The sequence below is a fragment of the Cibotium barometz genome, chromosome 45 (genome assembly GCF_041138505.1).
Source record: "Cibotium barometz isolate CiBa-2024 chromosome 45, ASM4113850v1, whole genome shotgun sequence".
Taxonomy (NCBI): domain Eukaryota; kingdom Viridiplantae; phylum Streptophyta; class Polypodiopsida; order Cyatheales; family Cibotiaceae; genus Cibotium; species Cibotium barometz.
In genome coordinates, this window is record NC_141090.1 from 4,916,953 (window position 1) to 4,938,042 (window position 21,090).

The 21,090-nt window shown below is 48.0% G+C and overlaps 1 protein-coding gene across 1 annotated transcript in view; it reads left to right on the forward strand.

Moving 5' to 3' along the window:
- The window catches only part of LOC147612337 (uncharacterized), a 98,726-nt gene extending 89,750 nt beyond the window's left edge, over positions 1 to 8,976 (forward strand). Inside the window, exons 4-5 of the mRNA XM_086782952.1 lie at positions 8,240 to 8,423; positions 8,547 to 8,976. Coding sequence (XP_086639078.1) covers positions 8,240 to 8,423; positions 8,547 to 8,738 — 376 coding nt within the window. The 3' untranslated portion in view covers positions 8,739 to 8,976. The remainder of the gene's footprint in view (positions 1 to 8,239; positions 8,424 to 8,546) is intronic.
- The last annotated feature ends 12,114 nt before the right edge of the window (positions 8,977 to 21,090 follow it).

Sequence of the window (21,090 nt, forward strand, 5' to 3'; positions counted from 1 at the left end):
GTGAGCAGGAGAGTGATTAGCACTTGGAAACACTCTTGGAAGCTTGGAAAACACCCTAGCAAGTTGGGTATGGCTATGGAGAGCTTGGAAATGGAGAGAAATGGTGGAAAAACAGAGTTTTCAACCTCCAAAAATCTTCATGAAGAGAAAACACGAATTTTCTCCTAATAAGTAAGTGAATTGGGGTCCAATTAGGTGAAGGGACATGGGGAGATGCCCATTTATGAGTAAAAGGGGAGGATCAGGACCTGGACATTGAGTCTTGTCTGCCTCGGGACTTCAGTGAGTGTGAACTTGGAAGTGGTCATAATTTATAAGTGACTTTTGGGCGACCAAACTTTAATGAAGTAGGAACGCACTCACTTATTAATATTGGCTAAGTCCTAAGGGCTATTTGAGTCTAGATTGGGTACTACTTACCACCTGTTTAGATGCCACAGAACCATGTCAGCAGACAGTTTCACACGCACGGTTCATGGGCAAGCGTCCCCTTACCGGAACTACACATTGGTCAAGCAAGCATGAAAACAGCATGCAATTTCAATTGCAAGCAAGCACATAAAGATGCTATGCAATGCAGCATTGGTATGGACAATCCCCATTCATGAGACTATACCAAAATAGACGTGCTCCAAGCAAGTACACGAGGTACCAGACCCAATGGAACACCAATCCACCAAGCATTTCCGGGCATGTACACGGAGGCACAAGTCCCAACAGAAAGCCATGTCTACAGTATCACATGAGTGGCATCAATCCCCGGCATAAACAACTACCATGGACACCAGTCCAATGTACATACATGATAAGAAAGCACGGGTGGACTAGCTTGTGTCTAGTTTTTGCAGAAGGTGAGAGTGCATTTATTATATCTAACACATGTGACAGGTTATGAAGACATCGGTCAAAAAAAGGCATCAGTCAAAAAAAGGCATAAAGATGTTGCTGGATGAGTAGAAGGCACCACATATTTGAGGAGACCAGATTCACGAGCACCAGATGGGGCTAGTACCACGATCATATGGAATATTTGTACCCCCAATTGAGGACAACTGTGATATAAGAGAGAGGGAATGTAACTATTTGGCCCTCCGAGCTTTCACATGAAAGAACTCATGCCCGGACACTTGGACAGCTTGATGGATACATGGGAACAGGGTTCCTAAAGTTGGCATTGGACAAAGCACCAGTCTTGGTGAAAAAAGCAAGAAAAATCAAAAAGTCAAACTATGTTGACCAAAAGCTGAGGGCACCATTGGAAACAAGACATCAAACTGGATCAAAAAGCTAAAAGCCACTTTTCCAAAAAGCAGCCCCAGGGCCAAAAAGCAAGGCCCTAAAGCTATAAAAGCACAAATCAAGAACTTTGGCTATTATTAATAATATTTGAAAGAGAAAAAGCAAAAGCAAGAAGATAAAGCAAAACAAAGCATGGCAAAAGCAGGCACCCCCAACAAGTATATAAGAAGCTTGCACTCTCTTGGAGATTCATAGAAGAATTTGTGGAGAACCACCGTGGAGAATCATCGTGTGAGCAAGGAGCGTCATCATCATCATCTACCTCTCTGCCTCCTTGCACCACCCCGCTCTGCCCCTGCCGAGCCAATCTTCGCTGAGTGCCACCTCGGCTGAGCGGCCTGCTGCCATTGCCCCAGAGTTGCCTCCGCCGACTGAACCACCACTTCCGCCGGAAGAACGCCTCTTTCGGTTGAGCCATTAGCGGCGCTGCCGCCCTAGAGCCGCCCGCCGCCGTTTGTCTCGCTGGTTTGCACCACCTCGTGTGCGCTGCCTGCCACCACTAGCAGTGCCGCTTGCGCCTCCTGTAACACCACCTACGCCGCCTTTGGAGGGCTGCCACCATCTAAAGGAACGCTGCCACCACCTCTTGGGGAAAGAACCTTGGGCAGCCTTGCACCATCTTTCTCTCGTCTTTCCAACATCTCTACCTCGGTGTGTGCCTTTGAGATTCTTTGTCCGGTCTTGGTGGGTCATCCTCGTGGTGAGAGAGATCATGTGCCTCGACACCGCCGACCTCGACATTGGCACTCTTGTTTGATATTGTATTCATTTGTTGTATTGGTCCTGGCTTGTAATAGCCCGTGGATTGTTCCTAAAATAAATTCTTGAAAAGGGGGTGGGACTTGTTCCCCCGCTCAATGTGGTGTACTTTGTGAAACCCCTATACCCATTTCTCTCTTCCCCTTCTCTCTCTCTATTTATATCTCTTGGACACGTGGTTGAAACCGTCACTGCACGCTCCGTTGGGCTTACAGGTTGAGAGGCTCAATTAGGGTTTAGGGGTGAAATAAAACGTAGCAGATGCTTCAATTCTGATGCAGGAGTTTAATTTTGGTCAAAGCCCCAAATTTTATGGATGTATAGGGCTTTAATTTGATGATTTTACTTAAAAATCAGAAAAGCCCTAAATTTTGAGATGCTGCATTAGCTTTTGTTCAATTCAGAGAACTGAGTTTGCAGAAAGCCCTATTTTTTTTTCCGAGAAAAGATCCTTTCATTAGTTATATAAAAACGCCCGTAGGGCTACAAAAGATCCTCTCTTGCTCACAAGAAAAACAGAGCAGTGAACAAAGCAAGGTAGCCCGGGAGACTCTCCCTAGGTGCTGCAAGATACAAGCATCAGTACAAAGAACTGAGGGGCTAAATCATACAATAGGAGGGGGGAAAAGTCAAACAGGTGGCCTGTAATGCCAACGGGGGGATCCTGTGTGTAGGGTATAGAAGGGGCCGCTGCGCCAGGTGGTGTGAAAGGCCTGGCACCACAAGATTGCCTCATCCGAGTCGCCCCGGATGCGGTCATACTGTCCTCGCAGGGTGTGGATCAACTCTTGCCAAATCCCCCGTACAGTCTCTGGTGCTGATGTCACAAATCTGATGCTGATGTCACATGTATAGGTGCAAGCAGCCCATGGTGGAGAGGCTTGGTCAAGCCATTGATGATGCGGAGACCTGCGGCGGGGAGCTGGACTCGCGTGTGTGCCTCAGAGTGAAGATGGCCTCGGTACCTTTGGCAGCACAGAGAGTAGGTGGGCTCGAGTTGAGGGCGAAAACAAGCCTGACCTGGCAAGGGGTCCGGGTGCCCTGCACCGCCTAGTGGGGCGGCAGCTCTCTTTGCCCCCCACCCCCCCCCCCCCCCCCGCGCGGTCCGCCCAGCCGGCTGAGCAGTGGCGCTCAGCTCAACCCTGCCGGCACGCTATCATGGGGGCTGCCAGGCGGGCGGTGCAAATGGGTGGAGCTGGCGATGCAGCCCAGACATCAGAGCAACGTAACACGCGAGGTCCAGAAGCGACGAACCCAGCTCTAATACCAAATGCTGGATCAGGCCCTAAGGTGTAGGCCAGTAGAGCTGCTATGGATGGAACTCCATCATGACTGTGGGTAGAGAGAGAGAGAGAGTGAGGTAATGATTGCACGACTCAGTATGATTGATTTATTGATATGAAGTACACCAAGTACATGCTTTTATAGGTTGCAAACCTTATCTTTAGACTCACATAAATCACACTCACATATGGCAACATGACACATGGCACACTTATCTTAGGCACACTTACGCACACATGGGGTGTTCACACCCATACAACCACATGTGGATGGATACACATACTAACAGGTATACGAGGTGGACATACAAGACATAAGAGACTCTGAATTACCCAATAGAGGAGAGGGCACATGTGAAGCAGGCTTGCGCTGGTAGCGCAAATGAGATGCGGAAGCGGCGGAATTGACGGGGGCTAGGGGGCGATGAACGAGATGTGAAGCAGAGAACGTAACGAAGGAGGACGGGCAGGCACAGAGCAGCGCTGGCAGCACGAATGAGATGCGGGAGAGAAAGAAAGAAAGTAAACAACTAAACAACTAACTGAAACAGAAACAACAACTATAAGGAAAAGTAAGGTACTAGGAGCTCCTAATGGATAACATCTGAGAAGGAAAACTCCAGCAACAAAGGTAAGCATCATATACATCACTATCCAAAGATGTCTCTCATCGGTCGATGGCGGATATCCTCAATGTCCTCCATGGTGAGTACTCCGACTGGACGTCTCCCATGCCGTGCTAGTATGGGCCTGATCCTCTGTTGTAGTCTCCGCGCCGGTGTCGAGATGGGCCTCTCATCCTGGGGCGCCAGGACCGCCCCAGCTCTATAGCCTGGTCAATTAGTGTACCTCTGGTGCGGCTATACTCTGGGGCTAGCTGCAATGCCTGCTGGCCTGACTGCTCAATCTCTGGTCGAAAGAAGTCTGTAATCTGCCTCTGTAGGTGTCTCTCCCTCTCTGATCCCCTCCCTCTCAAGAGACCCTCTCCATGTCTACGTAGCTCCAGCAAGTATAATCCGAGGCATCTCTGATCCTGGTATCTCATGACTCTAGAAAGTGGTCCGAAACCCTCTCTGAACAGGCAGTGAAAACGGCCTCGTATCTCATAATATACTGGACAGGGACATATGTAATGTAACTCTGTCTCTGGCTCCATCTGGCACAGCTGACAAATCCTGGCCTCAGCTAGTACTCCTCTGAATCTGCCAGGCTCAATCTCTAGCTGGTGTGAGGATGTGCGCGTGTGACCAATAGCAGACCGTACCCCATGAGAAAGATGAGTATCCATGTAGCTGGGTCTAATCACAAACCCATCCTCCGTGAGCTGGAGAAGATGATCTCTATAGAAAGCCATCTTCGTACCAAGCTCGTGTATCGGCTGTATCCATGTCCTCCTAGTGTCCAGCTGAGTCAAGTCCTACCTGATAAGTCTGGTAATCTCTGCCCGTGTGAGAAAGAGGGAGGGTGCATCCAGGGAGTACTCAAATGGAGGTAGCATGTCCATACTAAAGCCATGCAGTTGGAACCAAGCTGTCATCTGTGCATACCAACATGATGCGTCTCCCTGTCATGCCAACTGTCATGAAGACTCCAGGGCTAAGCGAGCATATCTGTCTCTAGGGAGAGCCCAAGTGCTATGTATAAAGGAGACTGATCGAGTGAGTGCCTCTACTACCAATAAGGGGGCAGCCATCTCTGCACGGATAATATCACCACTCTCCAAAATGTCAAGCACGGGGTTGACGAGTATGGCCGAGAGGTCTCCCTCAGCTATGTCACGTGGAAAGGTAGCTCGATGGCGGTGGAGCATGTCTTGGATCTAGAGTTGATGAGGTGATCGTGGCGACGGGGGGGTCGAGGGCGTCGGGCACGCTGGAGTGCAGAGGCTCGGTTCGAGGTAACTCCTCTCGGGCAAGGTAGGTCGAGAGTAGCTCGTGGAGGGTCCACAAGATCCACTATGTCGGTTTCCTCCACCTCCTAGGTGATGGTTGGGTGCCGAGGGAGGGGGCGGGGTGGCTGGGGCTTGTGTCTCAAGAAGGTATCCCTGTGTTTGTGGAGCTCAAGCAGGAAGAGGCCCAGGCAACGCTGGTAGTCAATGATCCTGGAGCGTGGACTGAATCCCTCACGAAATAGACAGTGAAACCTCCCGCGGATCTCATAGTATACTGGGCAGCGGCATATGTAATGCTCCTCCGTCTCAACCTCTGTGTGGCATAGTCGGCAGATCCTCTCCTCTTCGGGTGTCCGTACGAGCTTCCTGGCTCTGAAGATGCGCTCAGCTCTACCTGTCTCCACTCTAGAGGCGGTGGGAAGAAACCCGTATTTGGCCAATCGCAATCCGCATGGCATGGGACATATGAACACTCAAGTAGCCCGGCTGCTGGATGAATCCATCCTCAATGAGTGTGAGGAAGTGGTCTCTGTAAAAGTGCATCTTCGTGGGGAGCTCCGGGGGTGTGATCCATGTGCAATGTGTGTAGAGGCTAAGAAGATCTGACCAGATAACCTGGTTGGTATCCTCGTGAGATAGCCGGAAAAAAGGGGAGTCCAAACTGTACTGAAGGGGGGGTAGGCGGTCCATGCAGAGCCCGTATACTGAGAACCAAGTGGAAACCAGTGCATACCATACTCCAGATTATCCCTCAAGTGCTAGTTGTTTGGAGGACTCCAGGGCAAGCCTCGGGTACCTGTGGGGATCCATGTGACTGATGCGATGAAGGTACGTGACTGTCTTAAAGAGTGTCTCCACTACCATCGGGGTTGCGGCAAACTCTGCCTGGATAATCTGGTGTGGGACTGATGGTTTGCTGCGGATCACATGGGAGAACATCACGACCTGGGGCCTCTCAACTCGCTGCCAATCCTCATCGGATAAATTTGGCCTCGAGAAAGCTGCTCCATACATCAAGGCTGGTGTGACGAGGGTGTCAAAAAGCTAGCCCTTCGTCCTAGGCTCCTGGAAACGTGCTTGGAAGCACTGCCGCTCAAGTAAGCTCAAGGCTGCATATCCCCGCGTCACTCTGGCATGTGCTACGGAAAGCATGGTAAAGCATGGGCCAGTGAAAGTGACACCAAGGTAGACATAGGATGAGACAATCTCCACACGATCCCCTCTATATGTGAAGCTCAATCTGGATGTGACGGGGCGGGAGGTATTGAAGACCATTACCTTGGTTTTACCAAGGTTAACAGAGAGGTCCCGCTGAGTGCAAAAGTCATGTAAGGCATCCAACTGTCTCTGAAGCCCTTCGGCTGAGTCTAAGAGGAGGACGATGTCATCTGCATAAAGTAATATGGGGATCAATATGCCTGCCAGTGTGGGACCAGCCCCGCCTAATCCATCAATGAAGCTCGAGATCTCGTCAATGTAGAGGCCGAAAAGAGTGGGTGAAAGAGGGCAGCCCTGTTTCACCCCAATGGTGCTGGAAATCTCCTGTGATGTACCTCCTGGGGCTCTCACTCGTCTGGTGACGGACTCATAGAGGGTGATGATGCTCCAAACCATGTCTTGGCCAAGTGTGGCCAATCATGATCGTCCTGTAGTTATTAGGATCAAGTGGATCTCCGGCTTTGAGGATGGGGGGTGATGGTGTTGGTGGACCAAGAGGGTGGAAATCCTTCACAAAGGGCTCTATTGAACATGTAGGCTAGTAGGGCAGCTAGGGTATCATGGGCATGCGAGATGTACTCGGCAGTGAGTCCCTCATGATCCTAGGCTCGCCCATTGAGTAGTCTACGAATGGCCTTGAGGACCATGCCCTTTGTGAAGAAGGTGGAGGTGGTGGGACGGGGATCTAGTGGTGGGGGTAGGGGTGGTTGATGGGGGATATGTGCCATGTGTCCGGGCAGGTGATAGCTGTGGGAGGGCGATGTTCTCGGAGTTTCCTCCAGGTCTCTTTGCAGTTCGGCCCTAAGAAAAGTCCGTATAACTCATCCTCTTTCCGAGCATAGAACTCCCGTTTCTTGTGTTTGGTGAGCCGTTGAGAAATCCATTGCGCTTGGCGCTTCGTGATTTGCCCAATCCGTACGTCATGCTTAAGACGGGAGCATGTGGCCCGACATTCAGCATCATACCAATAGTCTGGGGCATGGAACCACAAGGTGGCTTGGCGGTAGACCGCCGCGTGCATATGAAAGAAGCGGTGGCGGATGTGTGGACTATGGTGGTGAGCTGTGCTGTGAGGGTGGATAGGGGGACAATAGGTTCCACATCCTGGAGTTGGCGGTAGATGTAGTTGGAGTAAACAAGGTCAAGCTCGTGATCAAAAAGGACGTGAGTGTAATGTGAGATGGGAGGTGGTGGTGGTAGAGGTACGGGTGGTGTGCAGGTAAGAGTGAAAGAGAGATAGGCATGGACCACAGTGCTAGTACCTCCTGAGTGAGGGAAGGAGGTGAGGGTGCCAGAGGAGGGCCATTGGGACATCCCGTTATAGATAACAAGACCATGTGCAGCTCCCAGCAATATCTCCCGGACACTGTGACCTCACGGTCCTGTGATGATCGCTGCAGCCCTGTGTCAGTGATGTCCGGCTCCTGTAGTCTGATAGGGTCGTCTAGATCGAGTAGTGGGACCTGCTGACTTCCCGTCCTGGCGTTGAAATCCCCGAGTAGGAGGACTTCCCCCAAGCTGTGAGAACTCCATGATATCCTCATATAGTGGTAGTGAAGGAGGACAGGCGGGCACAGGGCGGCGCTGGCAGCATGAATGAGATGTGGAAGAGAGAGAGAGAGAAAAGAAAGAAAGATATATTAACGTCAACAAAAGGCCAAAATTGGCCTATGAGACAAACAAGTAGTACAATGATGTTCCTCCAGTCATCAAGAGGAGAATGTGGAGAATGTGGAGAGAGAGAGAGAGAGAGTTGCTGATGCTGCCTTGTTTTTACCTTCATGAACAGATATTGGTGCATGAAGGAGTCATATATCAAAGCAGTAGGAGTTGGACTTGGCTTTGAATTGCAGAGGGCAGAGTTCTTTTTCCAAGATGGAAATGTATGGAGCAATGTCGCATACTTAAGGCTTGATGGAGTAGTAAAGAGGGATTGGTGCTTCCATCTTTGCCATTTTGGCAATAACCATTGGGTGCGCAATGTATACTGTTATCATAAACATTTATACAAAGCATTGATGTATTTGTATGGTGTTGATCCTTAGCTTCGTTTGTTAATTTATTAAGCGTTTTATGTATGTGCATGCTTGTTTTAGGTGTGTGTAGCAAGAGGTCCTCCTGCAGCTGCAGTGGAAAGCTTCAAAGAAACTCTACACATTGTAGACATGAATGCTGCAACCATGGCTTCTGCTATGGGGATGAACAACAAGCCTTTCTCACAAGTTACAATAGAGGATCTCCTCCCATGTTCCATATCAGACAAATTTTTGAAAATTAGGGAAAATTAAGTTTTCCTCTGCTCGTGGATTATATTCAGTAAGTCTCTTCTCATAGTCCTCTTCTTAAGCTGATTGGTTTGTTGCCATGAATGCCCACAAAGCACTAATGACCTCAATCAGCTCAGATATGAGAATCATACAATGCTATGAGTGTCAGACTCAGACTGCACTCAATTGTTAGCTTCTGCTTATCAGTGAAGGCTTCAATTCACTCAGTTCATTGTGCTCTCAGTAGGATCCATACAGAACTGGCTTCTTTTATATGAACCAGAAGAGCAATTTATTTCCACATCGTGCTTCATCTCTATCGATGTAATTTGTTTGGTGTGATCAAAATACTACGACGAATTATAGTGATTAGGTCACCTAATGCAAAATTAGTTCCTGAGAGGCCAGCAACCCGTAATTCATTCACCAACTATTTACCAACTACGCAGTGCTGAAGAAGGAAGACTTTATCTTGATATACTATAAAGCCTATGCACAGGGGTATGTTGCTTGCATCTTTCAAAAATGACATCACGATCCAAGGCAAGAGTACATTTGTGGATGTTAAGATGAAGCAAATTTAACTTCTTAATCCACTGAAAGACCCTGCTATTAGTTAAGAGAAAAAAACGTCTTACGGCGTAATACAACTCTGTTCATGACAGTGAAAACTGAGAAAAGAAGAGAAGGGGGGGGGGGGGGGGGACGAGCAAACCGGTGGCCCATAATGCCAGGTCCTCTTTGGAGTAGAAGGGTCCGGTGCTCCAGGTGTGGTGGAAAGCCACCCACCATCTCTGCATGCACTCTAAGTCCCTTGTTAGGTACTCCACGTGCCCCCTAAATAGGTGTTCACACCTATACAACCACATGTAGATGGATACTCACATACTAACAGGTATACGAGGTGGACATACAGGACACAAGAGACTCCAAAAAATCAGCGAAGGTGATATCTTATGAAGTGGCCTTCATGCTTCCGGTGATTTGGGCTCATTGGCACCACGTGATGCAAAAGATCACAGTGGCCATACTTGACGTGATACAACAGATCATAGTCAAGCTTGCAAATGGACCTTGACCACACATAAGATTCCTCAGCCCTCCTAGACTACACACAAGATTAATTTTCAGATTTTGGGGGGACGTCCCGCGCAGACAATCCAAATCAAACACATAAAGAGATAAAAATGGGCTACAAAGCCTAGTCTGTATCTATCTCTTACAGAGATAGTGAAACCGGCCTCTGATAGAAAACCAGAGTGCGGTAGAAGCAATCACCTGTCCACTTGTAGTCTAGATGAGAAACAAAACACAGATTGGAGCTAGAGTGCCCAAATCTGAAAACACAGCGACACCTGTTGGCCCCAAAGCTTGGCGCCCCTTGCGGTATTTCTTTATTCAATTATAATAAAATGAATGGCTGAGTACAACACAAAGACCAGCCAAGAGTTTACACCTGTAAGTCCAATCTGACGGCCCACAAATCCTTCTCAGCACAGAGGATCTATGCACACAGATCTGTGTCTTCAAACAACACACTGTGCCTCCCTCTGATCAGCCAAGATCACTAAGCAGGCCAGCCATGGGCATACATCTGGCATAACTCAAGTGCATGATACATCATCTCAGCTCAAACATACATGTGCTGTCCAAAACTCTGTCTCAACCCTTGTCAATCTGCCATACCCCTCCTCTCACAAGGGGCCAGATAACACATATCTGCAACAGACATCAAGCAGTAGAAAGAGAGATAGATGAACAGAAACAAGGCTTACCAAGTTCAGCTCGTGAAACAGTACTGGAGGAAGCAACAACACCAATTTGTACTTGCAGGCACTTGTATCCACAACCCTGCTTCACACGTGTGCTTGTACTTGCCTGTATCCTCCTCCTGATGTTCACTCTTATGCTGTCCTTGAAAATACAGATCTGAAAATCAGCACTGTACCCGTCTGTACCGCCTTGGGATACGTGCCAGGAGTTGTACTTGCACAAACAGTCCACTGTCCACTCTTCTACTTGCCTTTATCTGAGTTCACAGTCCTGTCCAGCATCAGTTTACGCGGCCTACAGCAGTTGCACTTGCTGTACCTGACTGTCCGTACACTGTACGGCAGTCGTACAGTATGGTACGGGCTGTGTACTTGCTGGCACAGCCTGTACTGGGCCTGTGCGCAGAGTATCCAGCAGTGGGCTGTGTACTTGCTGGTACAGCCTATACTGGGCCTGTGTGCAGAGTATCCAGCAGTGGGAACACAACGTTTGCAGCAGAAATCAGCAGCCACCTGTACTTGCACTGTACAGACTGCACACGTGGGAAGTGCAACTGTTCATGCAGAAGAAAAACAGCAGCAGTACACAGAAAACAGCAGCCGCCTTCCTTCTCTTGTGCTTTTCCACGCTAGTCTTCATGTGCTAGAGAAACTCCTCCACTTTAGCTACACGACTCCCCAAAAAGGGAAGAGAGAGAGAGAGGAGAGAGAAACACTCCTCCCCCAAATTAATCCCTAGGGCCCCAAACTTTAATAAGTTCCTAGGGCCACTAAGGCCTAGGGGCAAACTTTAATAAACATTAAAGTTTAATGTTTCTAGTTCCCCCCTTCACACCTAGGGATGTCCACACATCATAAACTCTGTCCGGGCACCCCCCATGTGAATCATAAAATATTCTGACTCTGCAACCACCATGCCCACACTTGTACTGTTCCATTTTCACAGGGCCATGACATACCCCCCTCTTGAAAAATGGCAAGCATCCTCGATTGCATTCTGGTGATACAGCAAAATATCCAAAGTGAAATATACAATATGGCAAGATCAGCGTCCCAATCTCTCTAAGCCATACACATGTATCATCATTCACTGCAAACCAATGGCATAGTAATAGTCCAAGTTGTATACCACTGTGAACCATACATATCCACAAAAATCTCATGTGACTAGTACACATATATCATAGAAGTCCCATAAACAGATGTACTGTCAGCCTCAGTACCTTCGGGTGAGATAATAACTGCACCAAGCGACCTCTAGATGTCATCTGAGCCTGTCTGTACCAAGGGAGTGGAGGTGCTACCCCCCTCTTGAGCATCAGGTAATGCTCCAGACCCATGCTCTGCTGAACCTGAATGAGCCACAATAAGAGTCGGCTCTAACTCAAAGGCATCGAGATAAAGCTGCAAAACCTGAGGTGAATCTGTTAAGTCACCTTCCTCCATCCACTTCGCATCCATCGGTGAATAGTTCTTGAACTTCACAAGATAGCGACGGGAAACTTTACCTCGTACCTTCCTTTCTTTATGTGCCAGTATCTGCTCTGGAATCAGAACCTCATCAAGTTCCTCAACTTCCGGCTGAGCCTCATCTGATACATCCTCAGGCACATCCCCACGGAAAGGTCTAAGGAGACTCACGTGAAAAGCATTGTGAATCCTCCAGTGATCTGGTAACTTCAAACGATAGGTTACCTCACCAATCTTTTCCAAAACCTGAAAAGGCCCATAATATCGCATGCTCAATTTAGGGAATAAGCGCTCTTTACCCTTCATCTTCTTGAGTCTAGCCTTTTCAAAGCGCAAAAGAACCCAATCACCCAATGCAAACTGTAAATCACGTCTGTGACGGTCTGCGGCTTTCTTTTGCTTCTGCTGAGTTTTCTGGAGGGCCAACTTAACTCTCCGATAAGCTTCATCCAAGCTCTCCACATACTGATCAGCCTCAAAGATCTTGTCCTTTGTATGCAAAATGGGTGGAACCTTCTTCCCTCCTTCTACAATCTCAAAAGGCGCCTTGCCTGTCGAGCTATGTACAGTGTTGTTATATGCAAACTCCACCAAAGGAAGATATTTCTCCCATTGTTGCTTGTGCTCTGACACATAACACTTGAGAAGATCCAACATTGTAGAGTTAGCCTCTTCTGACTGACCATCTGTCTGTGGATGAAATGACGATGAAAACTTGAGAGTTGTACCCATGTTGTCAAACAACCCTCTCCAAAACAAACTCGTCATCCGTGGATCACGGTCACTAATGATAGACGTAGGCAAGCCATGATACTTGAAGATGTTTGCCATGAACAACTTCACCATATGATCCACTTTAATTGTCTTCCGCACGGGAATGAAATGAGCCTGCTTACTGAACCTGCATATGATAGTCTAGATGCCATCATTTCCCGTTTGTGTCCGTGGAAGATCAAATACAAAATCCATGGCAATGCTCTCCCAAGGTCTATCCGAAATAGGTAAAGGCTGTAATAATAACCCTGGTGTCTTCTGACGGTCAAACTTTACCTTTTGACATACGATGCATTGCCTCACAAAGGCATCAACATCTCTTCTCAAGATTGGCCAATAAAAGAAAGTCTCCACTGCTTTGACCGTGGCGTCAATACCTCTATGACCTGCATACGGTGGAGCATGACTTTCAATCATAACCTTGAGTCGCAATGGCTTGGTAACACACAGTCTGCCATGCATCAATAAAAACCCATCTCTGAGAGTGTAATGCTCATGCCGCTGACCCTCAGACATCTGATCATACAATCTTTCAAAATCCTCATCATGGGCATACTGCTCTTTCATTTCATCAAGCTCATGATGATAAGCAAGTGAAACTGCAGAGACCTGTGGCTTGCGTGACAAAGCATCCACCACTACATTCTTTTTGCCTTCCACATGCACAATCTGGAAGTGAAACATTGACAAAAAGTTTGCCCAACGCATATGCTTCTCTGAAAGCTTAGTCTGCGTGAGGAAATAACGCAAGGTCTGATGATCTGTCTGTATAGTGAAATCAGCCCCAAGCAAGTAGTGTTTCCAAGTAGAAAGAGCGTGAATTACAGCCAACATCTCTTTCTCATACACCTGCAAATGCTTCTCAGCATCTTGCAAAACTCTACTCTCATAGGCTATGACATGTCCCTCTTGCATGAGAACTGCACCAATGCTACTTCCACATGCATCACACTGGACAACAAAAGCCTTTCGGAGGTCCGGTAACACCAATACTGGGTCCGAAGTAAGCTTTTCTTTGAGCTTTTTGAATGCTGTAATTTCCCGATCAGCCCATCTAAACGGAGTTGCTTTCTTCGTCAAAGCATGAAGAGGCGAAGCAATTTCAGCAAAGTGCCTTATGTAACGCCTGTAATAGGAACACAATCCTAGAAAGCTGCGTACATCATGCACGGTCCTCAAAGCTGGCCAATTAAGTATTGCTTCCACCTTGGCTGGATCCATACGGACTCCATGACCAGACACAATATGCCCCAAGAAATGTATCTCCTGCAAAAAGAACTCACTCTTCTTGCCATTAACCATCAATCTATGGTTTCTGAGTTCTGCAAACACAATGGCCAAATGCCTTCTATGCTCTTCCTTAGTTCGTGAATGCACAATCATATCATCAAAGAATGTGCCCACAAACTCTCTATGAGGTCTGAAAATCCTATCCATCATTCTGTTAAATGTGGCAGGCGCATTTGTCAAACCAAAGGGCATAACCAAGAACTCATACAACCCAAACGTGGTTCGGAATGCTGTCTTATGCACATCCTCGGGTCTAATGCGTATCTGATGATACCCACTTTTCAAGTCAATACGACTAAAAACTGTGGAGCCCTGTAAGCGGTCCAAGATGTCATCGATCCTCGGTATGGGGAATCGATTCTTGATGGTATTCTTGTTCAGCGCCCTGTAATCTATACACATGCGCCAAGAACCATCCTTCTTCTGCACTAAGAGCACAGGTGAGCAAAAGGGTGATGAGCTAGGCTGAATCAACCCTTTATTTAGAAGCTCTTGCACCTGACTCATAATCTCTTCCTGTTGGGCTGCACTAACACGATACGGCGGTCTATTCGGTGGAGTACTACCAGGAATCAGATCTATGGCATGATCTTCTGGCCTCTCAGGAGGTAATTCTCCTGGCAATGACTCGGAAAAACAGTCTTGAAACCCACTTAAGAAATCAGCCCTGTCCTTATCTAACATTGACAAATTAGACTTAGACTCATCATCCTGTGCATCCTTTATATAAATCAAGTACGCGGAAAGATGCTTTTTCATTACTGATGAAATCGCCGAAGCGGATACAATAGGAACAGATTCCCCTTTGAGTTTTACATCCAATACATGCTCTTTCCCTCTATGAGTCAGAGTAATTTTCCTATTGTAAGTATCCACCACCGCATGTACCCTGTGGCACCATGGCATCCCCAACAAAACATCACAGCCATCCAAAGGCATGATGAAGAACTCCTCACTGTCCACATAACCCTGCAAATGAAGCCGAAGCTTCCCAATGATAGGAGTAACGGGTTCTGCATACCCTGGACAAGCCATATTAGCCTCATGTAACAGCCCCATCTCCTCTGCGCGAATCCCCAATCGGCCAGCCAAATCTGGTGAAATGAAGTTGGCTCTAGCACCTGTGTCAAAGAAGATCAAAGCATTCTGATCTCTCACTTTGCCCCATGCCCTGCACAACTCTGTAGCTTCACCACCTAGCTGCTCCCCCACAAGATCAGGAACTAAGCCTGCAGAAGGCTTTGGTTTCTTTGGCTTGGGCTCTCCTTTGTTGTCAGGGTCCTTTTTGGACGTTCTTTTGGGACAATTGAATGACATATGCACCTCTTCAGTACAGTAAAAACACTTTTGAGCATCTCTCAAAGCCTGTCTTTCCTCAGAAGTCCTCTTGGGCAATGGCAACTTCTTATACTTTGTCTCTGAAGACCCTTTAGTATCACGAGAAGCATGCCCAAATTTTTCAGCTTTCTTGCCCAATTTCTTATTGCCTTTAAATCCAGATGAACCACCTGTGAGTAACGCATTAGCTATCATAGCATTTTCAATCATCTGTGACATGTTCGTTACTCTTGTCTTTATACAATAATCTCGTACCTCCTTGGGCAGCCCACAACAATATTTCTCAACCTGCTCAGATAATGGCACGGCACGATAAGAAGTCACTGGGAGTAGAGCTTCCCAAAACTTCTTGTTATAATCCTCCAAACTATCACACTTTGAAGCATCCAGCTTATGCCATGCGGTCATAACATCCACCTCAAATGTAGATGTGAGCCATACGGAAGAGAAAACCTGTTTGAATTGGACCCATGTGGTGGGTGCTATGCCCTGCAAAAGAAGAGTAGACCACCACTGCAAAGCATTGCCCTTGAGAAAAGTGGCAGCTTTCCTCACCTTAGAGGACTCTGTGTAATTCCCACCAAAAAAAGCAGCATCAAACTGCTGTAAAAAGGTAAGTGCCTTCAATTTATCCTTGGCCCCACTGAAAGTGTCAAACTTCACTGCAGCTCCCCCTTCCTTGTAATCCTTCGCCTTTCCCATAGGCGTTAGATTATCATATGGAAGTGGTTTCGCAAGATTGCTACCCCCAACATTCATACCCATCATTGGGTCAACATTTCCCATTCCCACACCAGGCATACCATACATTCCAGCCATGTTTCCATACATTCCATTATGCATACCTGGCTGCATGCCACCGAACATATTGCCTTGCATCCCAGGTTGCATGCCTGCAAACATATTTCCAGCCATACTGGATTGCATACCACCATACATATTCCCTTGCATGCCAGGCTGAAAATTGGCTCCAAAAGGCCCATACATACCCATGCCTCCCTGAGGATAACCCCCAGTCATGGATTGGAACACCGAACCACCACCAAAATAACCTGGATGCATATTCTGCTGAGGAATAGGTGGCTGTCCATAGAAGGAACTCTGAGAGTTTGCACAATAAGCATGCTGCATGTTCGGAAACTGGCCAAAAGATGGTTCCTGTGGGATGGCACCACTATGACCCTGAGGAAGATTCTTCGAACGAACCTTCTTCTTCTTTTTCTGGGGCTCTGTGCGGGGCTCTGTGCGAGATCTCATAAATTCAGCAAATCTCTCACTCTATGTGAGCTGCATAAAAGTATCCATAACACTAGCCAAGCGATCTTTGAACCGAGCATCATCATCCTCTTTACCATGCACATCTTCTGGCTGTGTTACATCCTCATAAGGCTCAACATCTGCAGCCTGTTCTCCTGCAAAAATATCCTCAGATACATCTCTTTCAGGAGAAGTCTCTTGCTCTTCTTCTTCATGATAGAAGTACTCTTCCTCTGTATCAGACATGTTTGCTGAATTTTCAGCGATGGCTTTCTTCAAAGCAACCACGAGCTCACCCCCTTCAGAAAGTTGATGATTGGTCCCGGGGACGGAACCTTGAAACCGGCCTCTGATAGAAAACCAGAGTGCGGTAGAAGCAATCACCCGTCCACTTGTAGTCTAGATGAGAAACAAAACATAGATTGGAGCTAGAGTGCCCAAATCTGAAAACACAGCGACACCTATTGGCCCCAAAGCTTGGCGCCCCTTGCGGTATTTCTTTATTCAATTATAATAAAATGAATGGCTGAATACAACACAAAGACCAGCCAAGAGTTTACACCTGTAAGTCCAATCTGACGGCCCACAAATCCTTCTCAGCACAGAGGATCTATGCACACAGATCTGTGTCTTCAAACAACACACTGTGCCTCCCTCTGATCAGCCAAGATCACTAAGCAAGCCAGCCATGGGCATACATCTGGCATAACTCAAGTGCATGATACATCATCTCAGCTCAAACATACATGTGCTGTCCAAAACTCTGTCTCAACCCTTGTCAATCTGCCATACCCCTCCTCTCACAAGGGGCCAGATAGCACATATCTGCAACAGACATCAAGCAGTAGAAAGAGAGATAGATGAACAGAAACAAGGCTTACCAAGTTCAGCTCGTGAAACAGTACTGGAGGAAGCAACAGCACCAATTTGTACTTGCAGGCACTTGTATCCACAACCCTGCTTCACACGTGTGCTTGTACTTGCCTGTATCCTCCTCCTGATGTTCACTCTTATGCTGTCCTTGAAAATACAGATCTGAAAATCAGCACTGTACCCGTCTGTACCGCCTCAGGATACGTGCCAGGAGTTGTACTTGCACAAACAGTCCACTGTCCACTCTTCTACCTGCCTGTATCTGAGTTCACAGTCCTGTCCAGCATCAGTTTACGCGGCCTACAGCAGTTGCACTTGCTGTACCTGACTGTCCGTACACTGTACGGCAGTCGTACAGTATGGTACGGGCTGTGTACTTGCTGGCACAGCCTGTACTGGGCCTGTGCGCAGAGTATCCAGCAGTGGGAACACAACGTTTGCAGCAGAAATCAGCAGCCACCTGTACTTGCACTGTACGGACTGCACACGTGGGAAGTGCAACTGTTCATGCAGAAGAAAAACAGCAGCCGCCTTCCTTCTCTTGTGCTTTTCCACGCTAGTCTTCATGCGCTAGAGAAACTCCTCCACTTTTGCTACACGACTCCCCAAAAGGGAAGAGAGAGAGAGAGGAGAGAGAAACACTCCTCCCCCAAATTAATCCCTAGGGCCCCAAACTTTAATAAGTTCCTAGGGCCACTAAGGCCTAGGGGCAAACTTTAATAAACATTAAAGTTTAATGTTTCTAGTTCCCCCCTTCACACCTAGGGATGTCCACACATCATAAACTCTGTCCGGGCACCCCCCATGTGAATCATAAAATATTCTGACTCTGCAACCACCATGCCCACACTTGTACTGTTCCATTTTCACAGGGCCATGACAGATAGATCGGAGAGTTCAATAAAAAGGGCTTTATTAGGTGCTGTCGTAGAAGTCTCTAGCTTTTCTAGTTCTTCCTCCTTTGAATTCGCATCTTTTGTGATCAAGTTTGCATGGCTCTTCTCTTATTCCTTGGCCATTCTCTTAAAGCACTTGCCTTCAGTATGCCCTAGCTTTCGGCAATATGTACACTTCACTGCCTTGCTTGTGAATTTTCTTCTTTGTTTCGAGAATAAGCTTTTCTCTATGTCGAGGATTACTGTCTAGGCCAGCGGCTATGCCTTGCATGGATGAGGAAAAAAGCACTGTCTCTAGGAATCAAGAGTAGTAGTTGCCTAAATTATGATCAATTACCCTATGGGTGATTTGATTTTTAGAAGATCACGCTCCCCCTGCGGGATAGGACTAGGTCTTACCTATGAATCGTATCCTTGAATCTCTGCATGGTCAAGGTGTCGATGATGAATAGGAAATTTTCTCTAAGTTAAGACTTAGTGGACCATCTTAAGTGTTTTCCCTATTTTGGAAGGGGGGAGCCTCATTCAAGACCCTAAGATATGCAATAGGATAGAGCAGATATGGGTGGGATTGGATTTTCTTTCAGGCTCTGCTACGTGCACATTGGATGAGGGCTTAGGGAAGATCAACAGTTTCTTGCAGAAGGCAGCCTAGAGCCAATTAGAGGGTTTTTGGGAGTAGGAGAGGAGTCTGAGGAGTAGTCTTGCCTCTTTACAGCGGCTTCATGAGAGGTCCCCGGATAGCCAGTGGATCGAGAGTCAGTTTGTCGTTGCTCGCATGGAGATTAGATCCATAGAGGAGAGAGGGGTGGAGTACAGGTATCATGCCAGGTCCTCTTTCTAGACTCAGGCCGACGACATAGTCATAGGGGATTTCCTTGAGATAGTTAGACCCACTGATCACAGGTGCCATGAGACTCAGGCCGACGACATAGTCATAGGGGATTTCCTTGAGATAGTCAGACCCACTGATCACAGGTGCCATGCCAAAGAGGCTCTTAGAGGGCTTGATTCACTTAATTTCCTAGGAGGGTGATGACAGATTGGAGATCCGACAATGGAGACCCATCACTCTTCTAGGGACAGCCTATAAGATCTTGGCCATGGCCATCAGCAGGAGACTTCATCCTTTTCTCCCAGACTTGATCCACGACACTCAGACCGGCTTTGTTCAAGATTAGAGCATTCTGGACAATAGCTTTACCTTCTGGGAGGCGACAACTTCGGCCAGGATGCGGCAACAAGACCTCATTGTGCTACTCCTAGACTTTGAGAAAGCTCATGATAGGTTGGATTGGAGCTTTCTGGAGGACATAATGAGCCGGATGGGATTTCCCATGAAGTGGATTCGTGGAGTCTCAGGACTTTGCTCAATCTCACATAGCCAGGTTCTCATTCACGGAGCCCTTGGCGAGAGATTCCCCCTCCCCCGCTCGGTTAGACAGGGCTGTCCTCTGGCACCGTACCTCTTCCTATTCGTCATCGAGGCCATGAGTAGTTTTCTCTCCACCCAGGAGACCGGGCTTCAGGGATTGTGTCTTTCCCTCTGCACGCAGGAGGAGCTGCTGGACTCGGAGTTTGTAGACGACACAATAGCTTTCCTTGCAGGAGATGTGGGGAATCTATAGAGATTTGCGGAGGCTATTGAGATTTTCTGTTGCGCATCAGGAGCATAGATCAACTGGCACAAGTCGTGTGGTTTTTGGGTAGGCTCAGCACCCGCCCCGACTTGGCGACCAGTTGAGGATTTCCAGTGGATCTCGAGGGGCACTCCAGTTCGTTATCTCAGTTGCCAGGTTGGCATTGATATCTCTCCCGAGCAGCAGCTCGCCCTGCTTCTTCTTGGAGGATTTTAGTTGTTGCACCTTGTAGAGGGTGAGGGTGATTGGTTTTTGGGCACGGGAATGGCATATTGATCCAGTACCGGCCAAGGTGGCCAGGGAGAGATTATGGCGGCTATGGATATGGGAGTGCTGACCTCTCACGTGCCTTTCGTGGGACCCGGGAGAGTGGACTTGGCATGATCCAGCGGATCAAGAGGAGACTCTGGATGCCCCCCTTCTTTGCATATAATGTGCGGCTAGGCCAGAGGATCTAGATGCCTGAGATTGGTTGGACGCTGGCAATAGCAGCACATTGGCAGTCTCAGGGCCTCTCACAACGTTTCCTATTAGATTTCTGGAAGAGACTTTGGGACAGCTTTCGGCCTAGAAAGATCACCCTCTTTCTTTGGCTGATGGCACATAGGAGTTTGGCGGTCGGTACTTGGCTGTTAGTTGGCGATCGACCAGCGGCTTGCTCGCGGTGCGCGGCCACCCCCAAGAGACTCAGTGACATTGCCTTTGGGATTGCCCGAAGGCTCAATAGATTTGGCAACGGATTCTCCGCATCTTCTCTATGGACAGGGCATCGACCCGGATCATCACATGGGGCAGTGTCGCTTGGGCCACAGAGGCTGGAGTGGTCAGGGCTTATGAGGAGGATGGGGGAGGGCTAGGCCTTCAGGTCTCTCACCTTCGTATTGCAGCAACACCAGTCACAACCCCACCTACAGGTGACTGGCGGCCAGGCTCATGCCAGAGATGGGAGATTTGCAGTAGTGTAGCAGCCTAGCACATTTGGTGTGCTAGATGCAGTGAGGCCATTGACGGTACCCACACTCCGCCGGCGGAGACCATTAGGAGCATATGGCTTGATATCATT